General features: G+C 71.0%; 1 protein-coding gene across 1 annotated transcript; it reads right to left on the minus strand.

Moving 5' to 3' along the window:
* Positions 1–5670: 5670 nt before the first annotated feature.
* Positions 5671–7446, minus strand: LOC138373411 (collagen alpha-2(IV) chain-like). Its single transcript, XM_069339606.1, has one exon. The coding sequence runs from the start codon at positions 7444–7446 to the stop codon at positions 5671–5673; it is 1776 nt and encodes a 591-aa protein (XP_069195707.1).
* Positions 7447–14792: the final 7346 nt, after the last annotated feature.

A 14792-nucleotide genomic window follows, 5' to 3' on the forward strand; every position in this document is an offset into this window, starting at 1 on the left:
GCAGGGCGTCCCGGGCCACACTGGCATAGTGTCCCAGCCGGGCTACGCTGGGAGAACGTCCCGGGCCACACTGGGAGAACGTCCCGGGCCACACTGGCAGGGTGTCCCGGGCCACACTGGCAGGGTGTCCCGGGCCACACTGGCAGAACGTCCCGGGCAACACTGGCAGGACGTCCCGGGCCACACTGGCAGGACGTCCCGGGCCACACTGGCATGGTGACCCGGCCGGGCCACACTGGCAGGTCGTCCCGGGCCACACTGGCAGGGCGTTTCGGGCCACACTGGCAGATCGTCCCACGCCACATTGGCAGGGTGTCCCGGGCCACAGTGGCAGGGCGTCCCGGGCCACACTGGCAGGGCGTCCCGGGCCACACTGGCAGGGTGTCCCGGGCCACACTGGCAGGACGTCCCGGGCCACACTTTCAGGGCGTCCCGGGCCACACTGGCAGGTTGTCCCGGGCCACACTGGCAGGGTGTCCCGGCGCCACACTGGCAGGGCGTCACGAGCCACACTGGGATGGTGTCCCGGCCGGGCCACACTGGCAGGACGTGCCGGGCAACACTGGCAGGACGTCCCGGGCCACACTGGCAGGTCGTCCCGGGCCACACTGGCATGGTGTCCCGGCCGGGCCACACTGGCAGGACGTCCCGGGCCACACTGGCAGAACGTCCCGGGCCACACTGGCAGGGTGTCCCGGGCCACACTGGCAGGACGTCCCGGGCCACACTAGCAGGACTTCCCGGGCCACTCTGGCAGGACGTCCCGGGCCACACTGGCAGGACGTCCCAGGCCACACTAGCAGAACGTCCCGGGCCACACTGACAGGGTGTCCCGGGCCACAGTGGCAGAACGACCCGGGCCACACTGGCAGGACGTCCCAGGCCACACTGGTAGGTCATCTCGGGCCACACTGGCGGGATGTCCCGGGCCTCACTGGCAGGACGTCCCGGGCCACACCAGCAGGACGTCCCGGGCCACACTGGCAGGACGTCCCGGGCCACACTGGCAGAACGTCCCGGGCCACACTGGCAGGACGTCCCGGGCCACACTGGCAGGACGTCCCGGGCCACACTGGCAGGGCCTCCCAGGCCACACTGGCTGGGCGTCCCAGGGCCACACTGGCAGGGTGTCCCGGGCCACACTGGCAGGACGTCCCGGGCCACACTAGCAGAACGTCCCGGGCCACACTGGCGGAACGACCCGGGCCACACTGGCAGGACGTCCCGGGCCACACTTGCAGGACGTCCCAGGCCACACTGGTAGGTTTTCTCGGGCCACACTGGCAGGATGTCCCGGGCCTGACTGGCAGGACTTCCCCGACCACACTGGCAGGACGTCCCGGGCCACACTGGCAGGACGTCCCGGGCCACACTGGCAGAACGTCCCGGGCCACACTGGCAGGACGTCCCGGGCCACACTGGCAGGACGTCTCGGGCCACACTGGCAGGTCGTCCCGGGCCACACTGGCATGGTGTCCCGGCCGGGCCACACTGGCAGGACGTCCCGGGCCACATTGGTAGGTCGTCCCGGGCCACGCTGGCAGGGCATCCCGAGGCCACACTGGCAGGACGTCCGGGGCCATACTGGCAGGACGTCCCGGGCCACACTGGCAGGACGTCCCGGGCCACACTGGCAGGTCGTCCCGGGCCACGCTTGCAGGGCATCCCGAGGCCACACTGGCAGGGTGTCCCGGGCCAAACTTGCAGGTTGTCCCGGGCCACACTGGCAGGGCGTCCCGGGCCACACTGGCATAGTGTCCCAGCCAGGCCACACTGGGAGAACGTCCCGGGCCACACTGGGAGAACGTCCCGGGCCACACTGGCAGGGTGTCCCGGGCCACACTGGCAGGGTGTCCCGGGCCACACTGGCAGAACGTCCCGGGCCACACTGGAGGGCGTCCCGGGCCACACTGGCAGGACGTCCCGGGCCACACTGGCAGGTCGTCCCGGGCCACACTGGCAGGGCGTTTCGGGCCACACTGGCAGATCGTCCCACGCCACATTGGCAGGGTGTCCCGGGCCACAGTGGCAGGGCGTCCCGGGCCACACTGGCAGGGCGTCCCGGGCCACACTGGCAGGGTGTCCCGGGCCACACTGGCAGGACGTCCCGGGCCACACTTTCAGGGCGTCCCGGGCCACACTGGCAGGTTGTCCCGGGCCACACTGGCAGGGTGTCCCAGGGCCACACTGGCAGGGCGTCACGGGCCACACTGGGATGGTGTCCCGGCCGGGCCACACTGGCAGGACGTGCCGGGCCACACTGGCAGGACGTCCCGGGCCACACTAGCAGGTCGTCCCGGGCCACACTGGCATGGTGTCCCGGCCGGGCCACACTGGCAGGACGTCCCGGGCCACACTGGCAGAACGTCCCGGGCCACACTGGCAGGGTGTCCCGGGCCACACTGGCAGGACGTCCCGGGCCACACTAGCAGGACTTCCCGGGCCACTCTGGCAGGACGTCCCGGGCCACACTGGCAGGACGTCCCAGGCCACACTAGCAGAACGTCCCGGGCCACACTGACAGGGTGTCCCGGGCCACAGTGGCAGAACGACCCGGGCCACACTGGCAGGACGTCCCAGGCCACACTGGTAGGTCATCTCGGGCCACACTGGCGGGATGTCCCGGGCCTCACTGGCAGGACGTCCCGGGCCACACTAGCAGGATGTCCCGGGCCACACTGGCAGGACGTCCCGGGCCACACTGGCAGAACGTCCCGGGCCACACTGGCAGGACGTCCCGGGCCACACTGGCAGGACGTCCCAGGCCACACTGGCAGGGCGTCCCGGGCCACACTGGCTGGGCGTCCCAGGGCCACACTGGCAGGGTGTCCCGGGCCACACTGGCAGGACGTCCCAGGCCACACTGGTAGGTTTTCTCGGGCCACACTGGCAGGATGTCCCGGGCCTGACTGGCAGGACTTCCCGGGTCATACTGGCAGGACGTCCCGGGCCACACTGGCAGGACGTCCTGGGCCACACTTGCAGGACATCCCGGGCCACACTGGTAGGTCGTCACGGGCCACACTGGCAGGGTGTCCCGGGGCACACTGGCAGGACGTCCCGGGCCACACTGGCAGGACGTCCCGGGCCACACTGGCAGGACGTCCCGGGCCACACTGGCAGGACGTCCCGGGCCACACTGGCAGGACGTCCAGAATCACACTGGTAGGTCGTCCCGGGCCACATTGGTAGGTCGTCCCGGGACACACTGGCAGGACGTCCCGGGCCACACTGGCAGGACGTCCCGGGCCACACTGGCAGGACGTCCAGGATCACACTGGTAGGTCGTCCCGGGCCACATTGGTAGGTCGTCCCGACTCACGCTGGCAGGACGTCCAGGATCACACTGGTAGGTCGTCCCCGGCCACATTGGTAGGTCGTCCCGACCCACGCTGGCAGGGCATCCCGAGGCCACACTGGCAGGACGTCCCGGGCCATACTGGCAGGACGTCCCGGGCCACACTGGCAGGACGTCCCGGGCCACACTGGCAGGTCGTCCCGGGCCACGCTTGCAGGGCATCCCGAGGCCACACTGGCAGGGTGTCCCGGGCCAAACTTGCAGGTTGTCCCGGGCCACACTGGCAGGGCGTCCCGGGCAACACTGGCATAGTGTCCCAGCCGGGCCACACTGGGAGAACGTCCCGGGCCACACTGGGAGAACGTCCCCGGCCACACTGGCAGGGTGTCCCGGGCCACACTGGCAGGGTGTCCCGGGCCACACTGGCAGAACGTCCCGGGCCACACTGGCAGGACGTCCCGGGCCACACTGGCAGGACGTCCCGGGCCACACTGGCATGGTGTCCCGGCCGGGCCACACTGGCAGGACGTCCCGGGCCACACCAGCAGGACGTCCCGGGCCACATTGGCATGGTGTCCCGGCCGGGCCACATTGGCAGGGTGTCCCGGGCCACAGTGGCAGGGCGTCCCGGGCCACACTGGCAGGGCGTCCACGGCCACACTGGCAGGGTGTCCCGGGCCACACTGGCAGGACGTCCCGGGCCACACTTTCAGGGCGTCCCGGGCCACACTGGCAGGTTGTCCCGGGCCACACTGGCAGGGTGTCCCGGGGCCACACTGGCAGGGCGTCACGGGCCACACTGAGATGGTGTCCCGGCCAGGCCACACTGGCAGGACGTGCCGGGCCACACTGGCAGGACGTCCCGGGCCCCACTGGCATGGTGTCCCGGCCGGGCCACACTGGCAGGACGTCCCGGGCCACACTGGCAGAACGTCCCGGGCCACACTGGCAGGGTGTCCCGGGCCACACTGGCAGGACGTGCCGGGCCACACTAGCAGGACTTCCCGGGCCACTCTGGCAGGACGTCCCGGGCCACACTGGCAGGACGTCCCAGGCCACACTAGCAGAACGTCCCGGGCCACACTGACAGGGTGTCCCGGGCCACAGTGGCAGAACGACCCGGGCCACACTGGCAGGACGTCCCAGGCCACACTGGTAGGTCATCTCGGGCCACACTGGCGGGATGTCCCGGGCCTCACTGGCAGGACGTCCCGGGCCACACTAGCAGGACGTCCCGGGCCACACTGGCAGGACGTCCCGGGCCACACTGGCAGAACGTCCCGGGCCACACTGGCAGGACGTCCCGGGCCACACTGGCAGGTCGTCCCGGGCCACACTGGCAAAGCGTCCCGGGCCACACTGGCTGGGCGTCCCAGGGCCACACTGGCAGGGTGTCCCGGGCCACACTGGCAGGACGTCCCGGGCCACACTAGCAGAACGTCCCGGGCCACACTGGCGGAACGACCCGGGCCACACTGGCAGGACGTCCCGGGCAACACTTGCAGGACGTCCCAGGCCACACTGGTAGGTTTTCTCGGGCCACACTGGCAGGATGTCCCGGGCCTGACTGGCAGGACTTCCCGGGCCACACTGGCAGGACGTCCCGGGCCACACTGGCAGGACGTCCCGGGCCACACTGGCAGAACGTCCCGGGCCACACTGGCAGGACGTCCCGGGCCACACTGGCAGGACGTCCCGGGCCACACTAGCAGGTCGTCCCGGGCCACACTGGCATGGTGTCCCGGCCGGGCCACACTGGCAGGACGTCCCGGGCCACACTGGCAGAACGTCCCGGGCCACACTGGCAGGGTGTCCCGCGCCACACTGGCAGGACGTCCCGGGCCACACTAGCAGGACTTCCCGGGCCACTCTGGCAGGACGTCCCGGGCCACACTGGCAGGACGTCCCAGGCCACACTAGCAGAACGTCCCGGGCCACACTGACAGGGTGTCCCTGGCCACAGTGGCAGAACGACCCGGGCCACACTGGCAGGACGTCCCAGGCCACACTGGTAGGTCATCTCGGGCCACACTGGCGGGATGTCCCGGGCCTCACTGGCAGGACGTCCCGGGCCACACTAGCAGGACGTCCCGGGCCACACTGGCAGGACGTCCCGGGCCACACTGGCAGAACGTCCCGGGCCACACTGGCAGGACGTCCCGGGCCACACTGGCAGGACGTCCCAGGCCACACTGGCAGGGCGTCCCGGGCCACACTGGCTGGGCGTCCCAGGGCCACACTGGCAGGGTGTCCCGGGCCACACTGGCAGGACGTCCCGGGCCACACTGGCAGGACGTCCCGGGCCACACTGGCAGGACGTCCCGGGCCACACTGGCAGGACGTCCCGGGCCACACTGGCAGGACGTCCAGAATCACACTGGTAGGTCGTCCCGGGCCACATTGGTAGGTCGTCCCGGGCCACGCTGGCAGGGCATCCCGAGGCCACACTGGCAGGACGTCCCGGGCCATACTGGCAGGACGTCACGGGCCACACTGGCAGGACGTCCCGGGCCACACTGGCAGGACGTCCCGGGCCACACTGGCAGGACGTCCAGGATCACACTGGTAGGTCGTCCCGGGCCACATTGGTTGCTCGTCCCGGGCCACGCTGGCAGGGCATCCCGAGGCCACACTGGCAGGACGTCCCGGGCCATACTGGCAGGACGTCCCGGGCCACACTGACAGGACGTCCCGGGCCACACTTGCAGGTCGTCCCGGGCCACGCTTGCAGGGCATCCCGAGGCCACACTGGCAGGGTGTCCCGGGCCATACTTGCAGGTTGTCCCGGGCCACACTGGCAGGGCGTCCCGGGCCACACTGGCATAGTGTCCCAGCCGGGCCACACTGGGAGAACGTCCCGGGCCACACTGGGAGAACGTCCCGGGCCACACTGGCAGGGTGTCCCGGGCCACACTGGCAGGGTGTCCCGGGCCACACTGGCAGAACGTCCCGGGCAACACTGGCAGGACGTCCCGGGCCACACTGGCAGGACGTCCCGGGCCACACTGGCATGGTGTCCTGGCCGGGCCACACTGGCAGGTCGTCCCGGGCCACATTGGCAGGGCGTTTCGGGCCACACTGGCAGATCGTCCCGGGCCACATTGGTAGGTCGTCCCGACCCACGCTGGCAGGGCATCCCGAGGCCACACTTGCAGGACGTCCCGGGCCATACTGGCAGGACGTCCCGGGCCACACTGGCAGGACGTCCCGGGCCACACTGGCAGGTCGTCCCGGGCCACGCTTGCAGGGCATCCCGAGGCCACACTGGCAGGGTGTCCCGGGCCAAACTTGCAGGTTGTCCCGGGCCACACTGGCAGGGCGTCCCGGGCAACACTGGCATAGTGTCCCAGCCGGGCCACACTGGGAGAACGTCCCGGGCCACACTGGGAGAACGTCCCCGGCCACACTGGCAGGGTGTCCCGGGCCACACTGGCAGGGTGTCCCGGGCCACACTGGCAGAACGTCCCGAGCCACACTAGCAGGACGTCCCGGGCCACACTGGCAGGACGTCCCGGGCCACACTGGCATGGTGTCCCGGCCGGGCCACACTGGCAGGACGTCCCGGGCCACACTGGCAGGACGTCCCGGGCCACACTGGCATGGTGTCCCGGCCGGGCCACATTGGCAGGGCGTCCCGGGCCACACTGGCAGGGTGTCCCGGGCCACACTGGCAGGACGTCCCGGGCCACACTTTCAGGGCGTCCCGGGCCACACTGGCAGGTTGTCCCGGGCCACACTGGCAGGGTGTCCCGGGGCCACACTGGCAGGGCGTCACGGGCCACACTGGGATGGTGTCCCGGCACGGCCACACTGGCAGGACGTGCCGGGCCACACTGGCAGGACGTCCCGGGCCACACTGGCATGGTGTCCCGGCCGGGCCACACTGGCAGGACGTCCCGGACCACACTGGCAGAACGTCCCGGGCCACACTGGCAGGGTGTCTCGGGCCACACTGGCAGGACGTGCCGGGCCACACTAGCAGGACTTCCCGGGCCACTCTGGCAGGACGTCCCGGGCCACACTGGCAGGACGTCCCAGGCCACACTAGCAGAACGTCCCGGGCCACACTGACAGGGTGTCCCGGGCCACAGTGGCAGAACGACCCGGGCCACACTGGCAGGACGTCCCAGGCCACACTGGTAGGTCATCTCGGGCCACACTGGCGGGATGTCCCGGGCCTCACTGGCACGACGTCCCGGGCCACACTAGCAGGACGTCCCGGGCCACACTGGCAGGACGTCCCGGGCTACACTGGCAGAACGTCCCGGGCCACACTGGCAGGACGTCCCGGGCCACACTGGCAGGACGTCCCGGGCCACACTGGCAGGGCGTCCCGGGCCACACTGGCTGGGCGTCCCAGGGCCACACTGGCAGGGCGTCCCGGGCCACACTAGCAGAACGTCCCGGGCCACACTGGCGGAACGACCCGGGCCACACTGGCAGGACGTCCCGGGCAACACTTGCAGGACGTCCCAGGCCACACTGGTAGGTTTTCTCGGGCCACACTGGCAGGATGTCCCGGGCCTGACTGGCAGGACTTCCCGGGCCACAATGGCAGGACGTCCCGGGCCACACTGGCAGGACGTCCCGGGCCACACTGGCAGAACGTCCCGGGCCACACTGGCAGGACGTCCCGGGCCACACTGGCAGGACGTCCCGGGCCACACTGGCAGGTCGTCCCGGGCCACACTGGCATGGTGTCCCGGCCGGGCCACACTAGCAGGACGTCCCGGGCCACACTGGCAGGACGTCCCGGGCCACACTGGCATGGTGTCCCGGCCGGGCCACACTGGCAGGACGTCCCGGGCCACACTGGCAGGACGTCCCGGGCCACACTGGCATGGTGTCCCGGCCGGGCCACATTGGCAGGGCGTCCCGGGCCACACTGGCAGGGTGTCCCGGGCCACACTGGCAGGACGTCCCGGGCCACACTTTCAGGGCGTCCCGGGCCACACTGGCAGGTTGTCCCGGGCCACACTGGCAGGGTGTCCCGGGGCCACACTGGCAGGGCGTCACGGGCCACACTGGGATGGTGTCCCGGCCCGGCCACACTGGCAGGACGTGCCGGGCCACACTGGCAGGACGTCCCGGGCCACACTGGCATGGTGTCCCGGCCGGGCCACACTGGCAGGACGTCCCGGGCCACACAGGCAGAACGTCCCGGGCCACACTGGCAGGGTGTCCCGGGCCACACTGGCAGGACGTGCCGGGCCACACTAGCAGGACTTCCCGGGCCACTCTGGCAGGACGTCCCGGGCCACACTGGCAGGACGTCCCAGGCCACACTAGCAGAACGTCCCGGGCCACACTGACAGGGTGTCCCGGGCCACAGTGGCAGAACGACCCGGGCCACACTGGCAGGACGTCCCAGGCCACACTGGTAGGTCATCTCGGGCCACACTGGAGGGATGTCCCGGGCCTCACTGGCAGGACGTCCCGGGCCACACTAGCAGGACGTCCCGGGCCACACTGGCAGGACGTCCCGGGCCACACTGGCAGAACGTCCCGGGCCACACTGGCAGGACGTCCCGGGCCACACTGGCAGGACGTCCCGGGCCACACTGGCAGGGCGTCCCGGGCCACACTGGCTGGGCGTCCCAGGGCCACACTGGCAGGGCGTCCCGGGCCACACTAGCAGAACTTCCCGGGCCACACTGGCGGAACGACCCGGGCCACACTGGCAGGACGTCCCGGGCAACACTTGGAGGACGTCCCAGGCCACACTGGTAGGTTTTCTCGGGCCACACTGGCAGGATGTCCCGGGCCTGACTGGCAGGACTTCCCGGGCCACACTGGCAGGACGTCCCGGGCCACACTGGCAGGACGTCCCGGGCCACACTGGCAGAACGTCCCGGGCCACACTGGCAGGACGTCCCGGGCCACACTGGCAGGACGTCCCGGGCCACACTGTCAGGTCGTCCCGGGCCACACTGGCATGGTGTCCCGGCCGGGCCACACTGGCAGGACGTCCCGGGCCACACTGGCAGAACGTCCCGGGCCACACTGGCAGGGTGTCCCGGGCCACACTGGCAGGACGTCCCGGGCCACACTAGCAGGATTTCCCGGGCCACTCTGGCAGGACGTCCCGGGCCACACTGACAGGACGTCCCAGGCCACACTAGCAGAACGTCCCGGGCCACACTGACAGGGTGTCCCTGGCCACAGTGGCAGAACGACCCGGGCCACACTGGCAGGACGTCCCAGGCCACACTGGTTGGTCATCTCGGGCCACACTGGCGGGATGTCCCGGGCCTCACTGGCAGGACGTCCCGGGCCACACTAGCAGGACGTCCCGGGCCACACTGGCAGGACGTCCCGGGCCACACTGGCAGGACGTCCCGGGCCACACTGGCAGGACGTCCCGGGCCACACTGGCAGGACGTCCCGGGCCACACTGGCAGGATGTCCAGAATCACACTGGTAGGTCGTCCCGGGCCACATTGGTAGGTCGTCCCGGGCCACGCTGGCAGGGCATCCCGAGGCCACACTGGCAGGACGTCCCGGGCCATACTGGCAGGACGTCACGGGCCACACTGGCAGGACGTCCCGGGCCACACTGGCAGGACGTCCCGGGGCACACTGGCAGGACGTCCAGGATCACACTGGTAGGTCGTCCCGGGCCACATTGGTAGGTCGTCCCGGGCCACGCTGGCAGGGCATCCCGAGGCCACACTGGCAGGACGTCCCGGGCCATACTGGCAGGACGTCCCGGGCCACACTGGCAGGACGTCCCGGGCCACACTTGCAGGTCGTCCCGGGCCACGCTTGCAGGGCATCCCGAGGCCACACTGGCAGGGTGTCCCGGGCCATACTTGCAGGTTGTCCCGGGCCACACTGGCAGGGCGTCCCGGGCCACACTGGCATAGTGTCCCAGCCGGGCTACACTGGGAGAACGTCCCGGGCCTCACTGCGAGAACGTCCCGGGCCACACTGGCAGGGTGTCCCGGGCCACACTGGCAGGGTGTCCCGGGCCACACTGGCAGAACGTCCCGGGCAACACTGGCAGGACGTCCCGGGCCACACTGGCATGGTGTCCCGGCCGGGCCACACTGGCAGGTCGTCCCGGGCCACACTGGCAGGGCGTTTCGGGCCACACTGGCAGATCGTCCCACGCCACATTGGCAGGGTGTCCCGGGCCACAGTGGCAGGGCGTCCCGGGCCACACTGGCAGGGCGTCCCGGGCCACACTGGCAGGGTGTCCCGGGCCACACTGGCAGGACGTCCCGGGCCACACTTTCAGGGCGTCCCGGGCCACACTGGCAGGACGTCCCGGGCCACACTTTCAGGGCGTCCCGGGCCACACTGGCAGGTTGTCCCGGGCCACACTGGCAGGGTGTCCCGGGGCCACACTGGCAGGGCGTCACGGGCCACACTGGGATGGTGTCCCGGCCGGGCCACACTGGCAGGACGTGCCGGGCCACACTGGCAGGACGTCCCGGGCCACACTGGCAGGTCGTCCCGGGCCACACTGGCATGGTGTCCCGGCCGGGCCACACTGGCAGGACGTCCCGGGCCACACTGGCAGAACGTCCCGGGCCACACTGGCAGGGTGTCCCGGGCCACACTGGCAGGACGTCCCGGGCCACACTAGCAGGACTTCCCGGGCCACTCTGGCAGGACGTCCCGGGCCACACTGGTAGGACGTCCCAGGCCACACTAGCAGAACGTCCCGGGCCACACTGACAGGGTGTCCCGGGCCACAGTGGCAGAACGACCCGGGCCACACTGGCAGGACGTCCCAGGCCACACTGGTAGGTCATCTCGGGCCACACTGGCGGGATGTCCCGGGCCTCACTGGCAGGACGTCCCGGGCCACACTAGCAGGACGTCCCGGGCCACACTGGCAGGACGTCCCGGGCCACACTGGCAGAACGTCCCGGGCCACACTGGCAGGACGTCCCGGGCCACACTGGCAGGACGTCCCGGGCCACACTGGCAGGGCCTCCCGGGCCACACTGGCTGGGCGTCCCAGGGCCACACTGGCAGGGTGTCCCGGGCCACACTGGCAGGACGTCCCGGGCCACACTAGCAGAACGTCCCGGGCCACACTGGCGGAACGACCCGGGCCACACTGGCAGGACGTCCCGGGCCACACTTGCAGGACGTCCCAGGCCACACTGGTAGGTTTTCTCGGGCCACACTGGCAGGATGTCCCGGGCCTGACTGGCAGGACTTCCCCGACCACACTGGCAGGACGTCCCGGGCCACACTGGCAGGACGTCCCGGGCCACACTGGCAGAACGTCCCGGGCCACACTGGCAGGACGTCCCGGGCCACACTGGCAGGACGTCCCGGGCCACACTGGCAGGGTGTCCCGGGCCACACTGGCAGGACGTCCCGGGCCACACTAGCAGGACTTCCCGGGCCACTCTGGCAGGACGTCCCGGGCCACACTGGCAGGACGTCCCAGGCCACACTAGCAGAACGTCCCTGGCCACACTGACAGGGTGTCCCGGGCCACAGTGGCAGAACGACCCGGGCCACACTGGCAGGACGTCCCAGGCCACACTGGTAGGTCATCTCAGGCCACACTGGCGGGATGTCCCGGGCCTCACTGGCAGGACGTCCCGGGCCACACTAGCAGGACGTCCCGGGCCACACTGGCAGGACGTCCCGGGCCACACTGGCAGAACGTCCCGGGCCACACTGGCAGGACGTCCCGGGCCACACTGGCGGACGTCCCAGGCCACACTGGCAGGGCGTCCCGGGCCACACTGGCTGGGCGTCCCAGGGCCACACTGGCAGGGTGTCCCGGGCCACACTGGCAGGACGTCCCAGGCCACACTGGTAGGATTTCTCGGGCCACACTGGCAGGATGTCCCGGGCCTGACTGGCAGGACTTCCCGGGCCACACTGGCAGGACGTCCCGGGCCACACTGGCAGGACTTCCCGGGCCATACTGGCAGGACGTCCCGGGCCACACTGGCAGGACGTCCTGGGCCACACTTGCAGGACATCCCGGGCCACACTGGTAGGTCGTCTCGGGCCACACTGGCAGGGTGTCCCGGGGCACACTGGCAGGACGTCCCGGGCCACACTGGCAGGACGTCCCGGGCCACACTGGCAGGACGTCCCGGGCCACACTGGCAGGACGTCCCGGGCCACACTGGCAGGACGTCCCGGGCCACACTGGCAGGACGTCCAGAATCACACTGGTAGGTCGTCCCGGGCCACATTGGTAGGTCGTCCCGGGCCACGCTGGCAGGGCATCCCGAGGCCACACTGGCAGGACGTCCCGGGCCATACTGGCAGGACGTCACGGGCCACACTGGCAGGACGTCCCGGGCCACACTGGCAGGACGTCCAGGATCACACTGGTAGGTCGTCCCGGGCCACATTGGTAGGTCGTCCCGGGCCACGCTGGCAGGGCATCCCGAGGCCACACTGGCAGGACGTCCCGGGCCATACTGGCAGGACGTCCCGGGCCACACTGGCAGGACGTCCCGGGCCACACTGGCAGGTCGTCCCGGGCCACGCTTGCAGGGCATCCCGAGGCCACACTGGCAGGGTGTCCCGGGCCAAACTTGCAGGTTGTCCCGGGCCACACTGGCAGGGCGTCCCGGGCCACACTGGCATAGTGTCCCAGCCGGGCCACACTGGGAGAACGTCCCGGGCCACACTGGGAGAACGTCCCGGGCCACACTGGCAGGGTGTCCCGGGCCACACTGGCAGGGTGTCCCGGGCCACACTGGCAGGACGTCCCGGGCCACACTGGCAGGACGTCCCGGGCCACACTGGCAGAACGTCCCGGGCCACACTGGCAGGACGTCCCGGGCCACACTGGCGGACGTCCCAGGCCACACTGGCAGGGCGTCCCGGGCCACACTGGCTGGGCGTCCCAGGGCCACACTGGCAGGGTGTCCCGGGCCACACTGGCAGGACGTCCCAGGCCACACTGGTAGGTTTTCTCGGGCCACACTGGCAGGATGTCCCGGGCCTGACTGGCAGGACTTCCCGGGCCACACTGGCAGGACGTCCCGGGCCACACTGGCAGGACTTCCCGGGCCATACTGGCAGGACGTCCCGGGCCACACTGGCAGGACGTCCTGGGCCACACTTGCAGGACATCCCGGGCCACACTGGTAGGTCGTCTCGGGCCACACTGGCAGGGTGTCCCGGGGCACACTGGCAGGACGTCCCGGGCCACACTGGCAGGACGTCCCGGGCCACACTGGCAGGACGTCCCGGGCCACACTGGCAGGACGTCCCGGGCCACACTGGCAGGACGTCCCGGGCCACACTGGCAGGACGTCCAGAATCACACTGGTAGGTCGTCCCGGGCCACATTGGTAGGTCGTCCCGGGCCACGCTGGCAGGGCATCCCGAGGCCACACTGGCAGGACGTCCCGGGCCATACTGGCAGGACGTCACGGGCCACACTGGCAGGACGTCCCGGGCCACACTGGCAGGACGTCCAGGATCACACTGGTAGGTCGTCCCGGGCCACATTGGTAGGTCGTCCCGGGCCACGCTGGCAGGGCATCCCGAGGCCACACTGGCAGGACGTCCCGGGCCATACTGGCAGGACGTCCCGGGCCACACTGGCAGGACGTCCCGGGCCACACTGGCAGGTCGTCCCGGGCCACGCTTGCAGGGCATCCCGAGGCCACACTGGCAGGGTGTCCCGGGCCAAACTTGCAGGTTGTCCCGGGCCACACTGGCAGGGCGTTCCGGGCCACACTGGCATAGTGTCCCAGCCGGGCCACACTGGGAGAACGTCCCGGGCCACACTGGGAGAACGTCCCGGGCCACACTGGCAGGGTGTCCCGGGCCACACTGGCAGGGTGTCCCGGGCCACACTGGCAGAACGTCCCGGGCCACACTGGCAGGACGTCCCGGGCCACACTGGCAGGACGTCCCGGGCCACACTGGCATGGTGTCCCGGCCGGGCCACACTGGCAGGTCGTCCCGGGCCACACTGGCAGGGCGTTTCGGGCCACACTGGCAGATCGTCCCACGCCACATTGGCAGGGTGTCCAGGGCCACAGTGGCAGGGCGTCCCGGGCCACACTGGCAGGGCGTCCCGGGCCACACTGGCAGGGTGTCCCGGGCCACACTGGCAGGACGTCCCGGGCCACACTTTCAGGGCGTCCCGGGCCACACTGGCAGGTTGTCCCGGGCCACACTGGCAGGGTGTCCCGGGGCCACACTGGCAGGGCGTCACGGGCCACACTGGGATGGTGTCCCGGCCGGGCCACACTGGCAGGACGTGCCGGGCCACACTGGCAGGACGTCCCGGGCCACATTGGCAGGTCGTCCCGGGCCACACTGGCATGGTGTCCCGGCCGGGCCACACTGGCAGGACGTCCCGGGCCACACTGGCAGAACGTCCCGGGCCACACTGGCAGGGTGTCCCGGGCCACACTGGCAGGACGTCCCGGGCCACACTAGCAGGACTTCCCGGGCCACTCTGGCAGGACGTCCCGGGCCACACTGGCAGGACGTCCCAGGCCACACTAGCAGAACGTCCCGGGCCACACTGACAGGGTGTCCC

The sequence above is a fragment of the Procambarus clarkii genome, chromosome 42 (assembly GCF_040958095.1).
Source record: "Procambarus clarkii isolate CNS0578487 chromosome 42, FALCON_Pclarkii_2.0, whole genome shotgun sequence".
NCBI lineage: Eukaryota > Metazoa > Arthropoda > Malacostraca > Decapoda > Cambaridae > Procambarus > Procambarus clarkii.

What these genes read in the sequence shown, in the direction of transcription:
- LOC138373411 (XM_069339606.1), bottom strand. Translation starts at nt 7,446, where the DNA reads ATGACCTACCAGTGTGGCCTGGGACGTCCTGCCAGTGTGGCCCGGGTC.